Source organism: Caretta caretta, chromosome 5 (assembly GCF_965140235.1).
Source record: "Caretta caretta isolate rCarCar2 chromosome 5, rCarCar1.hap1, whole genome shotgun sequence".
Classification (NCBI taxonomy): domain Eukaryota; kingdom Metazoa; phylum Chordata; order Testudines; family Cheloniidae; genus Caretta; species Caretta caretta.
In genome coordinates this window covers 126,613,448-126,633,328 of record NC_134210.1, presented here as the reverse complement: position 1 = coordinate 126,633,328, position 19,881 = coordinate 126,613,448, and the positions used below count along the sequence as shown (strand labels likewise).

At 45.5% G+C, this 19,881-nt stretch overlaps 1 protein-coding gene and 1 long non-coding RNA gene across 5 annotated transcripts in view; one reads left to right on the top strand and one right to left on the bottom strand.

Moving 5' to 3' along the window:
- Positions 1-425: 425 nt before the first annotated feature.
- LOC125636663 (uncharacterized) lies at positions 426-8,590 on the bottom strand. Its single transcript, XR_007356675.2, has 2 exons — positions 8,173-8,590; positions 426-8,040 (listed from the first exon to the last, which is right to left on the bottom strand). It is a non-coding gene; the product is annotated as an uncharacterized LOC125636663 (long non-coding RNA).
- An 81-nt stretch (positions 8,591-8,671) lies between these two features.
- The window catches only part of ZCCHC7 (zinc finger CCHC-type containing 7), a 158,401-nt gene continuing 147,191 nt past the window's right edge, over positions 8,672-19,881 (top strand). The window contains exons 1-3 of one of the 4 annotated variants that reach the window (XM_048850142.2): positions 8,714-8,814; positions 14,137-14,322; positions 17,539-18,250. In XM_048850142.2, the coding sequence (XP_048706099.1) occupies positions 14,230-14,322; positions 17,539-18,250 (805 nt within the window). In that variant the 5' untranslated portion in view covers positions 8,714-8,814; positions 14,137-14,229. Of the gene's footprint in view, positions 8,815-13,586; positions 13,651-14,136; positions 14,323-17,538; positions 18,251-19,881 lie in introns of those variants that run through there. The other 3 variants (XM_048850143.2, XM_048850144.2, XM_048850145.2) reach the window with 3 other exon arrangements.

Below are 19,881 nucleotides of genomic sequence, written 5' to 3'. Positions count from 1 at the left end.
AGGAGCACAATTGATCACAATACTCTTTATAACAGCCCTTAAGGTATTTGAAGACTGTTATCAGGTCCTCCAGAGTCTAAGTTTGCAAAACAGTAGGACACAATGCAGTAAATATCTGTTTGGCTGAGTCTTTGACCAACTGATAGACCTGCAGTACAGCTAAGAATGGGGATTTTATTTTTGTATATCTTCAATTGGTGTAAGGCATCCAAAGGCTCAGTAAAGTGCACTATATATAAATAGATACCCAAATAAATTACAGGCAAATATACCATCCAAGTTCAGTATAAACACAGAAAGTCCTTCTTCTTCCGTAAACAAACTTGGCACCAAGATTCAGATTTGGAGAAAGGAGAATCTTTGAATTTGAGCCATCTGTTTTCATACATGGAAACATATTTTAAAGGATTTACTAACAGAGCAAATAAGAGGTTGCATCAAATATTTATTTAACACAAAACATTTGAGGTGTTTGATTTTTGCACAACTTTTGATAAAAATACAGTCTATTCTATAGAGGTTCTTATGGCACAATCATCCCTGTAGCAATAAGCCATGAAAGAGCCCATTATGCTTTATATAAATACATAGCAACAAACAACCTAAACCCCTACCAAAACAAGACACTTCAGCACACGTGCATCTCCCCCTGTGGAGAGGGTGAGAGATCAACCACCACATAGCAGATATGTAGCCCATGTTTTCTGATGCCCCACTGGAAGGTGTTCTGTATTTATAATAAAAAGCTCTCATGCACAAAGGCCTGCAAGTGCCTACAAATAAAACTAAACCAATATTCAACTTTGAGTGTTGTGTGACAAGCAACTTTTACTCTTGATCTTTTAACAGATAAAAATACCTTTCCAGAGATAAATGTATCTAGGCATTTAGTCCTCACTGTAGTATCTGAGCAGTTCATAATCATTAATGGGTTTTATCTTCCAAATTTCCCTGGGAAGTAAAGAATTAGTATCTCTATATTACAGACGAGGAACTGAGTCACAGGGTAAGTTATGTGACTTGCTCAAAATCACACAAGGAATTTGTGGTTGAGCCAGGAATTGAAACCAGGTGTTTGGGGCCTCAGTCCAGTGCTGTAGCCACAAGCCAACCCTTCCTACGCTGTGACAGTAATTAATCATAGAAATCGGAAACAGGTCATCCTGCGCACACAGGAAAGACTATGGCAGCAGATCACAGGAGCCAGGAAACTTTGTCCTCATGGAGTTTCCCAGTGATTTTGCCCTCAAGTGGGAGGGCTCTTGGAGTATGTGGAAAGGGCACAGCCTCCCAAGCTGGTGATCCTGGTGACATCCAGAGAAAAGGTGTCCTAGACCAGTCAGTCTCATGCACCGGCTTCTTTGCTTCCCTCTCTTTTTGCACCATGCCTGCAAGGAGCTGCTTGCCATTGCCTGTTTCTCCACAATGAAGGGAGGCTCCATGGGAGATAATGGTGTTTCAAACAACATTAACTCCCAATCTCCGAGGACATCTGTAGGGCCTGCAAGGGGCAATGCCATGGAAAGTGGCCAGTCCCTGCCTTCAAATACTTCTTGCGCCCTCCCCACACCCCATCAAAAAATCCTAGAGAGCTCTCATCCTGTGCAGTTCTAACTTCCACAGGATCTGAAGGAGAGTTTGTGGCTCCCTGGCAGGAATGGCTGAATCAGAGTGCTCTCTATCCAGGGACGAGAAGTAGATAATGCAATCCCAGAGAGAGAAAAGACTAGTCTTTCCTCTTCCAGTGCAATAACACATTCACTCTTTGCCCCCTGTAACTTCAAAAGAGATTCACTGAACTAGAGTAACACATTGCATCTCTCATTAAAAAACTAATCAGAATAATATATTAATTAACTAGCAAGGCTATGTCTATATTACAAATTACTTCAGTATAATTTATGTCGCTCAGGGGCATGAATAATCCACATCTCTGAGGGATGTAAGTTATACCAACCTAAGCACTTCTGTGGACAGTGCTACGTCGGCGGGAGAGCTTCTCCTGTCAACATAGCTACTGCCTCTCATGAAGGCAGGAGTTACTAAACCAGTGGCTTAGAGTGTCTTCACCAGAAGTGCTACAGTGGCGCTGTAGCCGTGCCGCTGTCGCATTGACATAGCCCAAGTCACTGTACAGTGGAGGCAAGAAGTGTCAGATCACCTGGTGAAACTACAGCACCAAGTTTTAGTCAAAAAAGCTGGATAGGAGAGATGGGGTTGAGAATCAAGGCAAGGTCCCCAAAGACACTCAGGTCTGGGGGGGAGGGTGTAAGAGAGAAATGTGGAATAGAAAAGGATAACACCACGTTTTTTTAAATGACGTCTCAGAGGTAATTGGAATCCCCCCACAGTTATGGGAAAAAACAGAACTGCAGGATTTATTTTATTGCAATGGCATGTGGGCACGTCACAGATAAAACAGACATTGTGTAAGTCAGGCGTCAAAAGAGGCAGAAGACATAGTGTCTCAAGAGAGCAAACCAAAAACTATCAGCAAAAGTGCCTCAACTGATCTAGTGTTGAGCAGAGAAGTGATGAGGTATCTGTGTAATGAAAGATTTTGCTTTTAGCTGTTTTGAAAAACCTTACAGCACCTTGATAGAGACCATCAGAGAAAAACTGGGAGAAAAAAAAAAGGGGGGGGGGAGGCTAAATATCATAAAAATTTCACCTCTCCCTGTTGATATAAGTAAGGTGGTGACAGTACCGGGACACTCTGATTTGCATAAAATAGCAGTTAGTTTTAAGATTAAGGCTTTAGATAAATAATAATTAGTGATCATTTAAAGTTAGAAATCCATAATGGTGGACACAATAATCCTCTATAAAAGACACAGGGTTAGGGTACGGAAAGTTCCAGCAACTCATAGGGAGGAGCCTAGCTATCTAAAAATAGGTATGACATAATAGGAAGGATCTAGAAATATGCTAATTACAGGAAGCTGATTGGCTGAGCCAGGCTAATAAATTATGTTAATGAGCTCACCTTGCCGTAGCAACCAGTATATAAGACCAACAGCTAGCAGGCTTGGTTGGGTTGGTGAAGATCAGAAACCTCAAGATGCAGCAAGAACTGCAGCAGCATCTTAAGAAGATTCTGGACAGCAGCTACCTGCAGAAGCAACAGTAGAATCTTCTAGAGAGCAGCAGCTTTAGAACACAGTAGCTACGGAAGCCTCTAAGGCAGCAGAAACCGAGGCTTCCAAGGAAGACGGTACTAACAGTTCCAACCACCACTGCAGCCTGAACGGCAACCTGACAGCACCTCCTTCCTTGTGTGACAGAGCAGAAAGACCTTTACAGACGGTATCGGAGGGCTGTGAGAACAGCAGAAGTTGTGATTTTGTCTCTGGTAAAAAGGAATGATCGGGTGTGCCTGTCAATAAAGCTGGATGCCTGTGTCTGAGTGAGATCCACCCCACCCATCACTGCTCACAGGATGTTAGTGTTAAGCAAACGATTTCATTAAATCTGTAACAATGTAATAGTCTCTTTTACGTGTGTGTAAAGGTCATGCATGCTACATTAGATCAAATAATGGCATTGGATTATAACATTAACACTAAGACCTTTGTGTAGGCAGGGTCTCTATATGCCTATTACTGTGTAACTGCTATATGGTCGGTGTATCCTGTATATTCTGTGGTTTTTTTGTATTATTTTATTTTGCCGCTTTATTATACAACTCTTTAAATGTAATTCTATTGTGTTTTACATATTCTTTCTTGCTTTATTAGATACATTGTAACTACTTACTTCTTCTAAATAAATATTATTTTGTTTTTGAAGAACTACTGCCTGTGTGTTCATCCTTGAGCAGAAGGCAGTATCAGTGTCCTTCCAAGGGGTTAGCACAATTAGCTTGCTCTGGGGAGCTCTCTGCGGGTCGGAGACAAGACCCCTGGTAACACCCTGGCAATTCCTCTACGGTGGACCACTATCTTATTACCCCTTTGCATAAAGCAAATTGCATAGTCTTAGGTAAACCATCATTGGAGTGCCTGAGATCTAAATCTTGGGGTAACATCTGAATCTCAAACTACATAGGGGAATGGTTTGCGGAGTCCTTTTAACAGAGGCGGATTAAAATTTATTGGGGCCTGGGTACAAAGAACTTTTGCCCCTCCTCTCCCCTCCTCCCCCCCGCATACCACTCACCATGGAACCTCACCCCCCTGCTCCTCCTCTCCCCTGAGGCCCCACTCCCGGCCAGGCCAGAAGTTGGAGACTGGCCATGGTAAGAGCCAACGAGGGGGCCTGGGCTGCTGTGGGAAGCCCTAGACCGTCCATCTGCCCTGGGACACAAGCCAGGGGCTGTTCTCAGGTCCCCTGTCCCCCCACCCAGGGCAGGTGGAGGGTCCAGGACTCACCACAGCAGCCCAGGCTCCTTGGGCATCTCTTACTGTGGCCCGGCTCTGACTTCTAGCCTGGCCGGGGGCAGGGCCCCAGGGGGAAGAGGAGGAACAGAGGACAGAACCACAGTTCAGGCACCAGTGGGGGGCCCCCCACTTCTAAAAAGGTTCTGGTGTTCCTGCAGGGGCCCCCAAATTGGCTGGGAGAATAAAGAGGCTGGAAGTGGGGGAGCCCAGGGTAACCCATGAAATGAAGGAACATGAGAACCCCGCTACAGATCTTTATAGATTAAGGGTGGGTGAACTATAGTGCCAAAACAAGAAAGTCTGGCTTTGTTGCTTCTTTTTGATATATAAAGAGCAAAGACAGAATCACTGTGCTTCTTTAGCATTACCTATATCAGGCCCTCTCTTCCACCTCTTTACCAGATCGTTGGAGGACACAAATGGAGTCTCAGTATCCCCCCCACCCAGAGTTGAAGATGGAGGAACAGCTGTAGCTCGTAGCCTCCTGTGACAACTCTGTTCAGATCCTAAAGAGATCTTGACAGGGTCCTCCACCCCCGAGAAGAGCACTGAGGACTTGCTTTTTCTCCTGCTTGTTCTGTTACATTAGAAATATCTTTGAAAAGAAAGAAACCCAAACATTTTCAAACTTATATGTATAAATCCTAAAGAGCCAATAAAAGGCAACACCTACCTTTTTGGGTGTTGCAGCCCTATTTATAGCACACTTCTGGCACTGAACCAGAAGCAAGTGAAACTAGTGCAGCACCTGGATCAAGGGTGGGAAGGACTGCAATGGCATGGAACATGAGTGTGGTGTGATGACAAGGGTGAAGATGGAAGCCTGCATGGAGGAAGAATGGGAGCACCTGTATGAGGATGCGGCTGCAGATGCAAACATCAAACCGGCAGGGCACTACAGTCTGCAATAGGCGAATCTTCTCATTGGCTTTTCCCTCCTATGCTCCCAGTGAAGCTAGCTGTTAACAGTTGCTATTCACATACCCTCACCATGCTTTATCAGGATCACAAGTTCACAGACTCATGGGAAAGAGAAAGGCCTTAGTGCTAACTTCTACCAAGCTTCCTGAGGCAAAGACAATTAACCCCAAAGCAGCTACACAAATTCTACATGGCAGGAAGCTAGAGGAGAATAAATATTATCATAAGAATACTTCAACTACAAGCGGGAAAAAGGATTAGATTTCTGACAGAATTGCTTGACCACACTTTGGTTCATTGTGAAATATATTCAAGAGACTAAATGTCAGTTTGGTTTATTGTTAAAACCTAAGACTAATATAGTACTGGAAAAAGGTCCAATATGATACCAATCTCCAGGAAGTCATCTTGTGCAGGGTTGTCACATTCACCTTATGCAGAAGGTGTGCTCCCAATTTTACACCACCTAATACCATCTTTGTATACCCTACCCGTTTACAAGTAAAGCATGTTACATACATCCTCTGAAACTAGATATAACCAATCAGCTTTCTACCTTGTTCTTCTGGTATCATTATGTATCCCTTATCTCTTTGTTCTGAATATGTGCAGTCCAGGTACTAAGGAGCATGAAGGCACCTTCTAGTTTTGTACCATGATAGAACATTCTTTTATTTGTCCTTTTCCTTTGGGATATTCCAGTATTAGCCTATGAGAGTAACTCCCTACCTCTTGCTATGTCCCAATCCTGACAGTTTTCCTATCTACTTAAGCCAAAGCTTACTTCAGCTGATGCAGGGGTGGCCAACCTGAGCCTGAGAAGGAACCAGAATTTACCAACGTACATTGCCAAAGAGCCACAGTAATATGTCAGCAGACCCCAAGCAGCTCCCACTACCCACTCCCAGTGTCTCACCCACCAGCCAGCTTACCAGTCAGCACCTCCCGTTCCTTCCCCACACCTCCTGATCGGTGGTTTTGTGGCATGCAGGAGGCTCTGGGGAGGAGGAGTGACGGCACAGCAGGCTCAGGGGAGCGAGCGGGAAGGTGGAATGGGGGCAGGGCCTGTGGCAGAGCCAGGGGATGAGCAGTGAGCACCCCCCGGCCCACTGGAAAGTTGGCCCCTGTAGCTCCAGCCCTGGAGTCGGTGCCTATACAAGGAGCCACATATTAACTTCTGAAGAGCCGTATGTGGCTCCAGAGCCACAGGTTAGCCACCCCTGACCTAATGCATGGTGTTTTGGGAAACTTGACATGGGTGGAAAGAATTGTGGGGAGAGAATACTACATTCAGTTAACATAACTTCCCAACCCTTATACAATACTATGCCTAGCATATGTATTGGCTAACAAGATTCTAGACGTGAAGTGGCTGACAACCTGCCAATGTACCAGCTATTACCATCAGCGCTGTGGTCATAATTATCGAGGGTCAGTCATACAGGAGGGAAAAAAGACTTTTAAATGAATCCAGGGAGAAGACTCGCGCTCTGTTCCTTGAAGACATCCAGAATGCTGCTGACAGAATCATCTCCCTTTTCCCATCTCGTAAGTCAATGACAGTGAAAACACCAATAGCAGTAATTTCAGGCTCCAGTCATCAGCTCCACAACAGTGAAATGGCCAATGCAGAATGAGCTGTGCTGAGAACAAGTAAGCAGCACATAAAGGCCAGCCTCATGTAAACCAGCACTATCGATTGTTACACCCTTACTACCATGGCTGCAATGGGGGTGTGAGGGGTCCTCCCCAGGATCTGCCCACTAAGCATCAAGATGAGATACCACTCACAATAGGTTGGGCAGATGTTCAGAGTATGATCAAGTGGGCTTTTCTAGGCATCATAGCTTAGCTCCCCTTTAACAGAGTTTGGATACCCCATAAGCAGGGCCAGACTAAGGCACAGGCATGTGACCCTGGCTCCTAGAGCTATGTCATTATCAGAATCTCAGCTTTCATTTAACAAAAAGGAAAGTTTCTAGTCCTCATGGATGCAAAGAAAAGTATGAAAACACACGCAACGCAGCAATAATTGCCTGAGTCTGCCAACAGCCTTCATCTGAGGGAGTCATTGGAGTCTGAGGGGAAGAGCACCCTGCTGCTGCTCCCACCACTGCCACTGGTCCATGAGGGGGAGGGAGGGCCCCCCGGTCTCTCCAGATAGCCAGGAAGGAAATGGAAACACCCCCAATCCCCCAGAGCAGCGGGGCCCCCCATGCAGAATACTGGTTGCCAGCCCTCCACTATGGGATCAGAGAGGTGGCCCTCACTGAAGCAATACCCATTTGTGGCAAGAAAGAGAGCCAACCCCTACAGCAGACTGTGGAGCTGTTGGTAATATGCTCATCCCTCTCCTTCAGGCTGTGATCAGCAGGGAGATAGTGTCATTGTCTTTAAGTCGTGGTATTAACAATCTGCAGAGATGCACAGGGCAGTTCCCTCTCAAAGCTGTCATTCCAGGCTCTGCAGACTTGGGCAAATATTGCACCGTCAATTAGGCTGGGATCAGTCCCCTCTCCAGTCAGGACTCTTGGTCCTGGCTCTCTGTAGATGCGGTCAGTCCCCTCCTCTGATGCTATAGGTCTCTACAGACTCAGGCAGTGTCACTGTGTTGGTCACTCTGGGATCAGTCCACTCTCTTGGGGCCATTGGTCCAGGCTCTCTGCAGACTCAGGCAGGGTCGCTGTGTTGGTTGCTCCTGGGCCAGTCCCTCTCTCACAGGGCTACTGGTGCAGGCTCTCTGCAGACAAAAACAGCATTGCTAGGTCAGTCACTATGGGGTCAGCCCCACGTACTTGGGGTATCAGTGCTCGCTCTCTGCGGCCTCAGGCGGCCTCACTGTATCGGTCACTCTGGCCCAAGGCCCCGTTACCCAGGCAGTCTGTGAAGGCTCGCTGCAGACGCCGGCAGCGCGGCTCTGTTGGTCATTGCAGGCTCAGGCCGAGTCGCTGCAGCAGCCGCTCTAGGGTCAGCCTCCCTGGCGCTATGGGGCAAGGCTCTCTGTGCGCGCCTCACTCTGGCCCCCGGGGCTATGGGTCTCGGGCAGGCGCGCGGAGACCAAGCGGTTCCCACCTCCCCCCGCATGGCAACCCCGCGTACGCGGCCAGCCCGCACGCCCCCAGGCAACGCTCGCAACGGCCAGCCTGGCGCCACGCGCCCTGACCCGACCGGTCCCGCCTCCACTCCCGCCCCTCTGGGCGCCACGTGCCGCGGTCACGTCAGAAGCCCCACGGATTCATGGGACATGTAGTTTTTTGGCGGTTCGGCGCAGCCCAGTCTCCGTCCGCGCGCAGAGGGAAGCGGCCTGGCCCTGCGCTGGGACCGCGCCTCGCCAGCAGCGCGCGGGGCCAGGGGAAACGCGGAGCTCGCGCCCGTGACACGCGCGTTCAGCAGCCCTCCCCTCCGCAGGAAGTGCCGGCGCAAAGGGCGGGGCCTCGGGGGCGTCCCCGGCGCGTGTTCCGGTAGCCGGGTTTCCTGGTTGGTGCTTCCTGGTGCAGGAGCCGGCAGCGAGTATGTGAGTGAGCGGGGCCGCCGGCGGGCAGGCAGCTCCCAGCGTGGCGGGCCGGGCCGGGCCGGGCCTCGCCCGCCTCCACCCTTCCTCAGCGCTCCCCCCATCCCGTCCTCTTCCATACTCCCCCCCTTGCCCGGCCAGAGCGCCCCCTCGAATGCCCCCCCACCCCACCCTCTTCCATACCCGCTCAGCGGCCAGAGCCCCCCTTGCCCAGCCAGAGCCCCTCCCCCCCGAATGCCCCCCCACCCCGTCCTCTTCCGTACCCCTTCCCCGGCCAGAGCCCCTCCCCCCCCATCCCGTCCTCTTCCATACTCCCTACCTGTCCAGAGCCCCGCTTGCCCAGCCAGAGCGACCCCCCCCCTCGAATGCCCCCCCACCCCACCCTCTTCCATACCCGCTCAGCGGCCAGAGCCCCCCTTGCCCAGCCAGAGCCCCTCCCCCCCATCCCGTCCTCTTCCATACCCCCTACCTGTCCAGAGCCCCGCTTGCCCAGCCAGAGCGACCCCCCCCTCGAATGCCCCCCCACCCCATCCTCTTCCATACCCCCTCGCCGGCCAGAGCCCCCCGGCCAGAGCGCCCCCCCTCGAATGCCCCCTTCTCTTCCATGCCCCCTCCCTGGCCAGAGTCCCCCCTCCTCGTCCTGTTCCATACCCCTTATCTGCCCAGAGCCACGTCCACCCCCTGAATGCCCCACCCCCAGTCCCTTCTCTTCCATGCTTCCTCCTCGGCCAGAACCTCTTCCCCCCCTCCAAGTTCCCCACCCACTCCCCTTGTCCCTGGCCTGCCAGAGCCCCTGAATGTCCACCCCCAGCCCCTTGTGTTCCATACCCCCTACCTGTCCAGAGCCACCTCTGCCCCTTGCCCGGCCAGAGGCTCCCCACAGCCTTTTCTCCTCCGTGCCCCCTGCCTGGCCAGCCCCTTCCCCAACCCAGAGCTTTCCCTCTCTACCTAGCCAGAGCCTCGCCTATCTCTGTGTTCCCTGTGCACTCCGCCCGGCCAGTGCCTCCCCCCATGTCCCCTGTCTATCTCTGCATTCCATCCCCCCTGTTTCCAGAGGCCCGTGCCACTCTTCCGCAGCATGCTCTGGTCCTTGCCCAGAGCCTCCTGCCTGGCCCCAAGCTCCATGGTCCTAAAGCCCCCTTCCTCCGGAGCCTCTTCACCCCCTTATACCTCCTGTTCCCCAGAGTTCAAATGCCCCTTTTCTCAGACTCCCCTACCCAGAGCTGCTTCTTCACCACATATACCCTGTCTCAGTCCCTGGAGACGCCCCCCACTTCCAGTACATGTCCTCTGCATCAGTGCCCCCCCCCCACCTCATCACATCCTGCCCAGAGTCACCTCCCTACCGCCTACCCCTTTTCTCTTCTCCCTTCCCCAGTCCCAAACTGCACACATATGACATGGTTTCCATATGATGCTGGCTCCCAAATTTTGACCCTTTTACACCTAACTAGTATAAATCCGTGTATTGCAGCTGGCCTTGATAGTGGGGTCCCAGCATGCAGTACTCCCTCTTGATCCAAGTAGTGTCTACTTAGACCAAGATGGTACATCTCATGTTGGCACCTGTTGTCTTTATTTAAGCTGAGGTGGGCCAGGCTCTGCTGTCTTGTACCATAAAAGCTTTTAGTAGTGCTAAATGCCTTAAATTTTAGAGCTGTGTGGTATTAAAAAAAAAAAGTTCTTGTCTTCTGTGTTTTTGTATAAATGTCTAGTTCTTCAATTGCTATATGAGTGCCAAACCTGTAAATCCCTAGACAGTTCAGGAAAAGAGTGAGTAGTGGGTCCCTGGCAGTTTCATCCTTAGAACTTTGTATTTTATGGGAAAGTTCAGAAGGAGGCACTTGGAGGGGGAGAAGAGATTAATATAATTTCAATAAAATTACACTTGTGTGTTCTGTAGATGGGTACCGCGTATATTCAGCATAGACAGTTGGGTTATCACCTTTCCTCTCCTTCCCCATTCACTGTCCTAAAAACCTCCATCTTTATGATCTTCTACACTGGAATAATGTTGGGTTATTTATAAGTTCATCATATGGACTGTTGGCAGAGAGCTGTGCTTAGGTCTTCAGGTAAAATTAATCCTTGATGTAAAGAAACAACTCAGCTGATTTCAATGGAATTGCCCCATTCTGTGATCATGGTGGGAAAAAGTGTTTTTCCCCAAAGTGAAAAAACTTTCAAAACACTCAAAATAAAGTTTCTTGAGTCTTTTATAATAAAATGAAACCTGTACTAAGAACTAGCTCTGAAAGATAACATTCCTAAGAGATCATTGTAAAGAATCCTTGAAGTTTTTAATTCTTTATAAGAACATAAGAATGCCCACACTAGGTCAGACCAGTGGTCCAAGTGGCTCAGAATCCTGCCTTCTGATAGTGGCCGATGCTAGATGCTTCTGAGGGAATGAACAGAACAGGGCAATTATATCCCCTGTTGCCCAGTCCCAGCTTTTGAAAATTGGAGGTTTAGGGATACCTGGAGGATAAGGGTGTGTCCCTGACCTTCTTGTGTAATAGCCATTGGTGGATCTATCCTCCATGAACTTATCTAATTCTTTTTTGAACCCAGTTATATTTTTGATCCTCACAACGTACCCTGGCAATGAGTTTCACAGGTTGATTGTGCATTGTATGAAGGAAATACTTCCTTTTGTTTGTTTTAAACCTGCTATCTATTAATTTCATTGGGTGGCCCCTGGTTCTTTTGTTATATGAAGACTTCCTTAGTCACTTTCTCCACACCAGTCATGATTTCATAGACCTCTCTCATATCCCCCCTTAGTCATCTGTTTTCTAAACTGAACAGTCCCAATCTTTTTGATCTCTCCTCACATGGAATCTGTTCCATCCCCCTCATCATTTTTGTTGCCCTTCTCTGTTCTTTTTCCATTTCTAATATGTCTTTTTTGAGATGGGGCAACTAGAACCACATGCATTATTCAGGGTGTGGGTATACCATTGATTTATATGGCATTATGATATTTTCTCTCTTCTTATCTATCCCTTTTTAAATGGTTTCTAACACTTAACTTTTTGGCTACCTCTGCACATTGAGTGGATGTTTTCAGAGAACTAGCCACAAGGACTCCAAGATCTCTTTCTTGACTGGTAACAGTTTATTTAGAAACCATCATTTTGTATGTATTATGGGAATTATGTTTTCCAATGTTCATTAATTTGTATTTACCGATCCTGCATTTCATCTGCCATTTTGTTGAGATTCCTTTGTAATCTTCATAGTCTGCTTTGGTCTTAAGTATCTTGAGTAATATTGTATCATCTGCAAACTTTGTCACCTTTTCCGCCCTCTTTTCCAGATCATTTATGAATATGTTGAACAGCACAGGTCTCAGTACAGATCCTTGGAGGACCCCGCTATTTACTTCTTTCCATTGTGAAAACTAACCATTTATTCTTATCATTTATTTCTTATCTTTTAACCAGTTAATGATCCATGAGAGGACCTTCCCTCTTATCCCATCACTTTGCTTAAAAGCCTTTGGTGTTGAGACCTTGTCAAATGCTTTCTGCAAGTCCAAATACACTCTATCCACTGGATCATCCTTGACCACATGATTGTTGATCTCCTCAAAGAATTCTAATAGATTGGTGAGGCATGAGTTCCCTTTACAAAAGCTGTTTTGACTCTTCCCCAACATATTTTGGTCATCTCTGTGTCTGATGATTCTGTTTAAGACACCATTTCTGTCTCAACTCAATATTTTTTTATTTAAAGCAGTTTTCGCTCTACCTGAAAACTATTTCTCTCCATTTGAACAAACTACAAACATGCTAGAAAACTAACATTACAAGAAAGAGCACTTAGTCTCTCCTTTTGCTTCTTATTTGTTTGGATAGGCTGCTGTTTAGCAATGCAAGCTATCATTCCTTTGCCTCTGAAGTAATCATAACAGCAGGGCCACTTTATCCATTAGTGTCAACCTCGTGGCGCCCTCCATCTACTTCTGTGCTACTTGAAACTGGGATAAAAGACACTTAGATACATCCTATGTCAGCTCCGGGGCAGGATGGATTAAAATGATTTCAATTTAAATAAAATGTGTTTCAGTTTAAATAGATTTGTTTAAAGATTAATTTAAGTTTACAGCCATCTATCTGAACTTCTGTTAGAATAATTTAAAATGTTAAAAACACCAGTTCAGTAAGTTAAATAGACATTATGCATTGCACATCTTCAGTTGTCATAGTGGTATTATTCATGATACATGAGCTGTGTAGTGCTTTAGCCTATTTAATTAAATATAGATAAAATGGAATAGAGATTTTCTAGTCTGGACTCTTAAGTGTTACAGGTATTATCCAAATCTCAAATGATTTAAATCTGAACAAGCAGGTGGGGATTGAATAGGTTTTGGCAGTTCTCTAAGACCATTGATTTTTCTAGAACAGAATATCTTCATTTGCTGCTTTGTTTTGTTTTGTTTTTCATACTTGGGAAAAAGACTAGCTATTCTCCTTTCTCTTGTGCATACTCCATTAAACAATACAACACATCTTTATTTTGTAGAACTTCTTTAATACAGCCTTTGTCCTAAAACAGATTAGAGTTAAGTAACACCACTACAGAGATTACATAAAAGTACAGGAAGAGAAAAATGAAGATGTATAGATAGAGCCTGAAATATTTACCAGAGACCCCTGCCATCGCAGGGCCTTCTGACCACAGTAGAGTTCTGCTGCTCTTTTCTTTCTCAGTATCCTGGTTTCTGCTGGAGCCTTATCCCTTCTCATTCTCTGTTTTTTCTATAGCCTCTTTCCCATCCTGGATTACTTCAAATGCCTTTGATGCTAATATTCTTAGCAGCAACCAGCAGTTAAGTATCATGTCAATTTTGCTCTTCAGTTTTATTGCTGTCCATCTGGTATTAAGTAGCATCAGAGAAACTGACTAGATTTGTCAATTCTGTTGGCTGCTGCTTTGTGAAGATTTGAGCTGTAGCAGGTGCACTGGAGGTGACTACAGACTCAGGGAAAAAACCCTCCATGGGTCCACATCTGAAAGGCTGTCTTTGCAGCTGCAAGGAGATAGTGTTAAAAAAGATGTTTCCAAATTATATTTGAAATAAGATGGAGAGTTATTTAAACAAGAGTTGTCTTCCAGATGGCAAGAGCAGGAGAGGAAAAGGCCATCGTACCATCTGTGTGCTATATGTTGGGGGTATCAGGAGGACAGTATTAGATTAGCAGAGGAATTGTGGGGAGAGCAAAGGACGTCATAGAGACACAGGGTATGTGAAGTTGGTTCAAGCAAGTCCATGAACAGTTTTTAATATAAGGGGTACTGTTCTTCCCAATGCAGGATGGTGGTGGCGGCAAGGGATAGCATATGCCAGGCCACCCAATTGGCTGTTGTGCACAACATCCTCTAGCGTGCATAAATGCTGCTTTCTGAATGTTCCAGACAGTACCTTCTCAACTGTGGCCAATGAAGGAGCTTTCTGCAAGAGAATGTGTTTTACTAGCCATTATTCCAGAGCTTCATTTGGTACGACTGTTGGGTATTCTTTCTCCATCCTGTATGTAACTCTGCCTTCTAGTCAGTAACTACACCTTGCTCTTTTCCACCCCCCCCATCCCCTACAATGTTTGTCATTTTTCAATCACATGATGCTCTTTTAAAAAAAATCTCTCCCCTAAGAAACTTATTTTCTAAATGGCTATACAGAAAACTGCTGTCAAATGCACCATGTAAATAAGTTGAAAAAAATACAATGGTTTTTTCTCTAATCTCTTTATTTTAGAATTCTAGGGTGTTGCCTGTAACAACAGTGGTTTAAAAAAGTTCAGACAAGTGTGACTTTTTTTTTCAACTTGGCTGTGTTCCTTTAACTGGGTTCTCGTTTAGTGTCCGAGAGACACTGCCAGCCATTTTACAACCATTTTTGTTCTTTGCCTGTGGCACAAAGCAGCTTAGTCTCCTGAGGACTAAAATGCTTTAATTTAACTGAAGTCATTGGGCTCAACATAGGGATATTTGTTACTGAGTTTCCCGTGATAGATTGGACTAGATGATCTAATGGTCTTGAACTCTAGAACATATGGAGGGAAGCCTTGCACCAAAAGTTGTGCCGTGTTACCTACCGCCGTTAGCTACCGCATTTGGCCAGATCCCTGCACCTTCTGTGTATTAGCACCAGGACCTTGATGTGGATCTTGAACAGGATGAGGAGACAGTGTGGAGTGTGACTCACCAGTGTGATGTGCTGTAGGAAAACGGTGGACCAGCTGAAGCTTCTGCTTGGCTTTTTCACTCTAACCTAAGGGAGTGCTTTGTGGTAGTCCAGCATAAAGGTGACAAGCATCAGTCCTTATTGGTAGGCCCATATCTGAAAGGAAATATCCTCTTTAGCTGAAGATAGAAAAAAGCATTTCTGGCTATTTGAATGTCAATAGAAGTTCAGTAAGATTCCAGGACTTCTCTATCACAGTCTGAGTGCAGATGTCTTCAAAAGAGGATGAAGGGAAAGCTGTGTCAATTTCTGTCAAGGGCTTTCTCTTCTTCCTACCAATATAATTTCAATCTTCCTTGGCTAGAGCTTGATCTGCCACTTTTCATCCAAGTATTTTTTCTCACTCCAGCACTAGGAAGTATGAGTAAAGTTATTGCCCGTGTTTGGGAAGTCTGAGATGGGGAGCTGGATGCCATCATCTTACTGGTGTTAAAGTCTATATTATCTCATCTCCCCAGTAATCTGACATATATGCTGAAGAATAGAGGAGACACGATTGATCTCTATAAGACTCCCCAGTTCAAGAGCCACGGTGAGGAGGAGGAGCAGTTAGTTATCCATCCTGATCCTCTGGAGTCTGATAGGAGAGAATGAATAGACGTTAATGGGGATGGGCCAAATTGCACTAATGTTGTCTACATGGGTGAGCAGCACCTCATGATCAAGTGTCAGAGTCCTAATAGATCTAACATTGGATGCTTATGTTTTTGGCCATGGCTCACTGACCAGCTTCTCAATAACTTTGTCTAGAATGCGAGGGTTAAAGACACAACAATAATAGGCAAGATTATTTGAGTTGAGTGATGGCTTCTTGAACACAAGCCAAAGTATTGTTTTTTAACCGTGATGGTGAGCTCGCCTTGTTGAAGGAAGTATTCTATACTTGCTTTCACAAATCTCAGATTATTAGTATACGGTGGCATAAGGTTGCTTGATTGGGCAAAAACTCTGTCCAGGAAGGTGGTATGTTCCTCATCCTCTGCTCTGATTCCGTCTGTTTGGACCTGGAGAGCTTATATTGAGTTTAAGAGACTCACTGCCAAGCCCTCTGCCTCTGAAAGTAATACAAGGTCTCTTCAAGGTAGATGCTAGTTGAGTCAGAGATTGTCTTGTTGAATCAGTGCTTGTACTTTAGCTATTACAGGTCAGCTAGTCAAGATTTTACAGATGCTGTGGCAGACTTTTTTTTAACATTTCTCACAGTTGCAGCATAGCATTGCATACATTTGTTTGGTCCTAATCCCGTTTGGATGCATTTTATGTCAGAGTGTTTTAATCTCATTCTCTCATGCTTTATCGAACATAGGTCATCAGTGAACCAAGGCAATGGGAGGAAGGTGTGTCTAATGGCCAGTGCACCAAGAGTAGTGGTCAACAGATGACTATAGGGCCTTTGCCAGACTATCATTGCACAGGTCATGTAGCTAAATAGAGCTCTCTGTCATGGTGTTCTTTCTTGAAACTGAATGGATGATGAGTCTCCTCTAGTGGACCCACCAATTCAGAGGGATCCTACACAGAATGTTGTAGTTGTCATGGTGGAAAAGAGGTTTCATGCTAGATAGAAGTGTCATCTGTATGGGTATTAAAGTCTTCCAAATTTATAAGTTTTGGAGACTCCAGAACCAGGCCAGAAAGTAGCTCAATTAGCTGTGTTAAGAAATGGTCAGAAATTTTTTGATGGAACTGAATTTTTTCTGAAAACTGAAATTTCGTTGGAAAGGGCAGGTTTTAACAAACTTTCTAACCCCCCAAAAAGTTAATTTTTTTTAATTTGTCAAAATGTCCCATCTTGACATTTTCAAAAGGAAAAGTTTTAGGTTTTTTAGTGCAAAATGACTTGTCATTTTGAAATTAAACTTAATTTATTATTTTAAAAAAAAGTTTTTAAAAAGGTCAAACCAAACCAAAATGTTTTGAAATTATCAAAACAAAATGTTTTGCTTCACCGGAACCATTAAACTGTTCACTTTTTGAAAAATTTTGAGATTTTGACTTTTGTCTCTATTGAGAACAAGAATGTTTTTCGAGTTTTCAAAAATTCTTGCCGTATGGGAATGATATTTCCTGCCCAGCCCTAGTGATAAGCCAAGGGCTGTGAAACAGCAGGATTCCTATGTTGTCCTTCTCTCTGTCCTTGGACTTGCCGAGCAGGTGATGACGTTAATCTTTGCCGTGAGCTCAATAATCTTGGGATGAGGCTCAATAATAAGACTCTCTTCAAATTGTTGGTGTGTACACCATTTCAAATGGAGATTTAAATTATAGAGGGTGCAAAACCCCTTGTTCAGTGGTCATAAGCATTATTTTTTTCTACACTTAAAATCTGCAATTTGTTTGCAATTTTAGCTACGTTTACATTGGTTACTTTTGTAAAAACTTGTGTATGTAAGGTTATGTTGTGTGCTTTCCTTTTTAGTTTGACCTTGTGTGGAATTGGCTTTACTGATAAGGTGTTTTATTTTTCCTAGATACGGGTCTACTTTCTTTCCAGAATGTTCGGGGGGCATGGAGACATAGAAGCGTATGATGATGACCTTTATCATGAGGAGTCATCCAGCGAACTAAGTGTTGACAGTGAGGTAGAATTTCATCTCTATAGCCAGGTCCATTATGCACAGAGTCTTGGAGAAGTCAATGGGCAGGAAGAGAATGAGGAGGTAGTGGACTCTGCAGAGAAGACGGAAGGTCAGAGTTCAGTTTTGATCAATAAATTGGATCAGGGCAAGAACCGTATATTTTCGGACAATGATGTTATTCAGATTTCAGATGGCCCTGAGGTCATCATCTTGTCTGACACACCTGATGAAGACAGTGTTTACAAAAGCAAAGTGAAGAAGACAGCAACCTCCCTAACACCAGCTAAGCAAAACAGTCAACTAGGATGTTCCACATGGAACCCTGCAAGAGCTTCTGCACCTACTACCTTGGATTCTGATGGAAAAAATTCAAGTAAAGAGAGAAGGGCTAATAAGAAGTCTAAACCAACTTCTGCTGGTAGAGTACGCATGATCCAAGAGATTCTGGTAATAGAGGATAGTTCAAATGAGGAGGAAGAAGAGGAGAGCACAATCTCTGAAAGTGATAATGTGGAGAGCTGGATGCTGTTGGGATGTGATGCAGATGTCAGAGATGAAAATATCATTTTGAACCTTGAAGGCTGTGGAACTGCTGTCAGTGAAGGTCAGTACTTTTGTGTAGATAACACTGAATAGAGTAAAGGAAACTGATGGGAAGATCTGGTTACCATGATATTGATGTCAGTATTATAAAGGGAAAGAAGCAGATGCAGTGCAAGGTGGCAAAAACCAAAAGGAGGAAGTTGTAAAGTGGGATGGCAGACATAAAATGTGTCTAGCAGATAATCGTTAATACTGTTGTGTATTATTTGAGTAGTGCCAGACATGTGCATAGTGCTTTGCAGAGAAGCAAATGACAGTGTCTCTACCGCAAAGAACTGACAGAGAGAGAGGGGGGAATTCAGAAGGAATTTAATTAGTTAAATAAACCTATTACACCTCTACCCCGATATAACACCGTCCTCGGGAGCCAAAAAATCTTACCACGTTATAGGTGAAACCGCATTATATCGAACTTGCTTTGGCCTCAAGCATTTCCATTATTAATAGGCAGGAAGTGCCCCCTGACTGACCCCGACCCATCCAACCCCCCCAACTCTTTGTCCCCTGACTACTCCCTCCAGAGATCCCCTGCCCCTAACCACCCCTCCCAAAACCCCACCGCCTATCTAAGCCCCCTGCTCTTTGTCCTCTGCCCACCCCCTACCCAACCCCTCTGACTGCCCGACCCCTATCCACACTCCTGCCCCCTAACAGGCCCCCCGGGACTCCCACGCCCTATCCAACGCCCCCGTCCCCGTACTGCCCCGCCCCCAGAACCTCCGAACCATTCAAACCCCCCCGCTCCCTGTCCCCTGACTGCCCCCTGAGACTCTCTGCCCGTCAGCCCCGGCCCGGCACCTTTAACACACCGCTCAGAGGAGTGTGTTGGAGCCTGACATGCTGATCCTCCGGAGCGCGCAGCCCCGCCCCTCAGAGCTCTGCTTTACCGCGTTATATCTGAATTTGTGTTATATCGGGTCGCGTTATATCGGGGTAGAGGTGTTTATTGGGGAGAAAAAAGATAAACCAATATTTGGGAAGCAAGAATAGAAGTAAGAAAGGTATACAATGGTTAATTATTGTGATCAAAGCAAATAAGTAGGTCGTGAAAATATAGCAATGTCAAGAGAAATTTGAAAATAAGCAAAATTGGAGGGAGAAATCACAAAACTAAGACTACTGAAAAATACAGTAGGAGGAAGGGTATAATCCCTGTGGTCAGTGTAAATAATTCAGTTATACTGATACTTTGCTGTTTTCTAAAATTTACTATCCACAATATACAAATCCTGCATGAAATAGTACACAGTGATTCCTAAACAGTGGGATTATTGATATCTAGCTTTTTAAAAATATGTTTCCAAATTACTGTAGAGGAAAGTCAAAGAAGATGAGGTAATTCAAAGAATTGATTGTAGAGACTTGTTCTTTGCAAGTCCTTTCCATGGTGAAGTTATCACATTGGCCGCATGTTGTGATGATTATTTTATTGCTAGGATAATATGTATTCTGGAACCAATGACTGAAAAATCTACTTGACTGTCATCTTTCCTTTCCCTGTGCATGCTAGTCTCTTGTTGCACTGAGATAATTTCCAGAAACAGTGTCCCCTGTCAGTCACTTGAGAGGGAGCATTGCTGTCAGAGATATTGATTCAGTACAGTAAGGCCTGTCAGGTCACCTGTAGCAGTT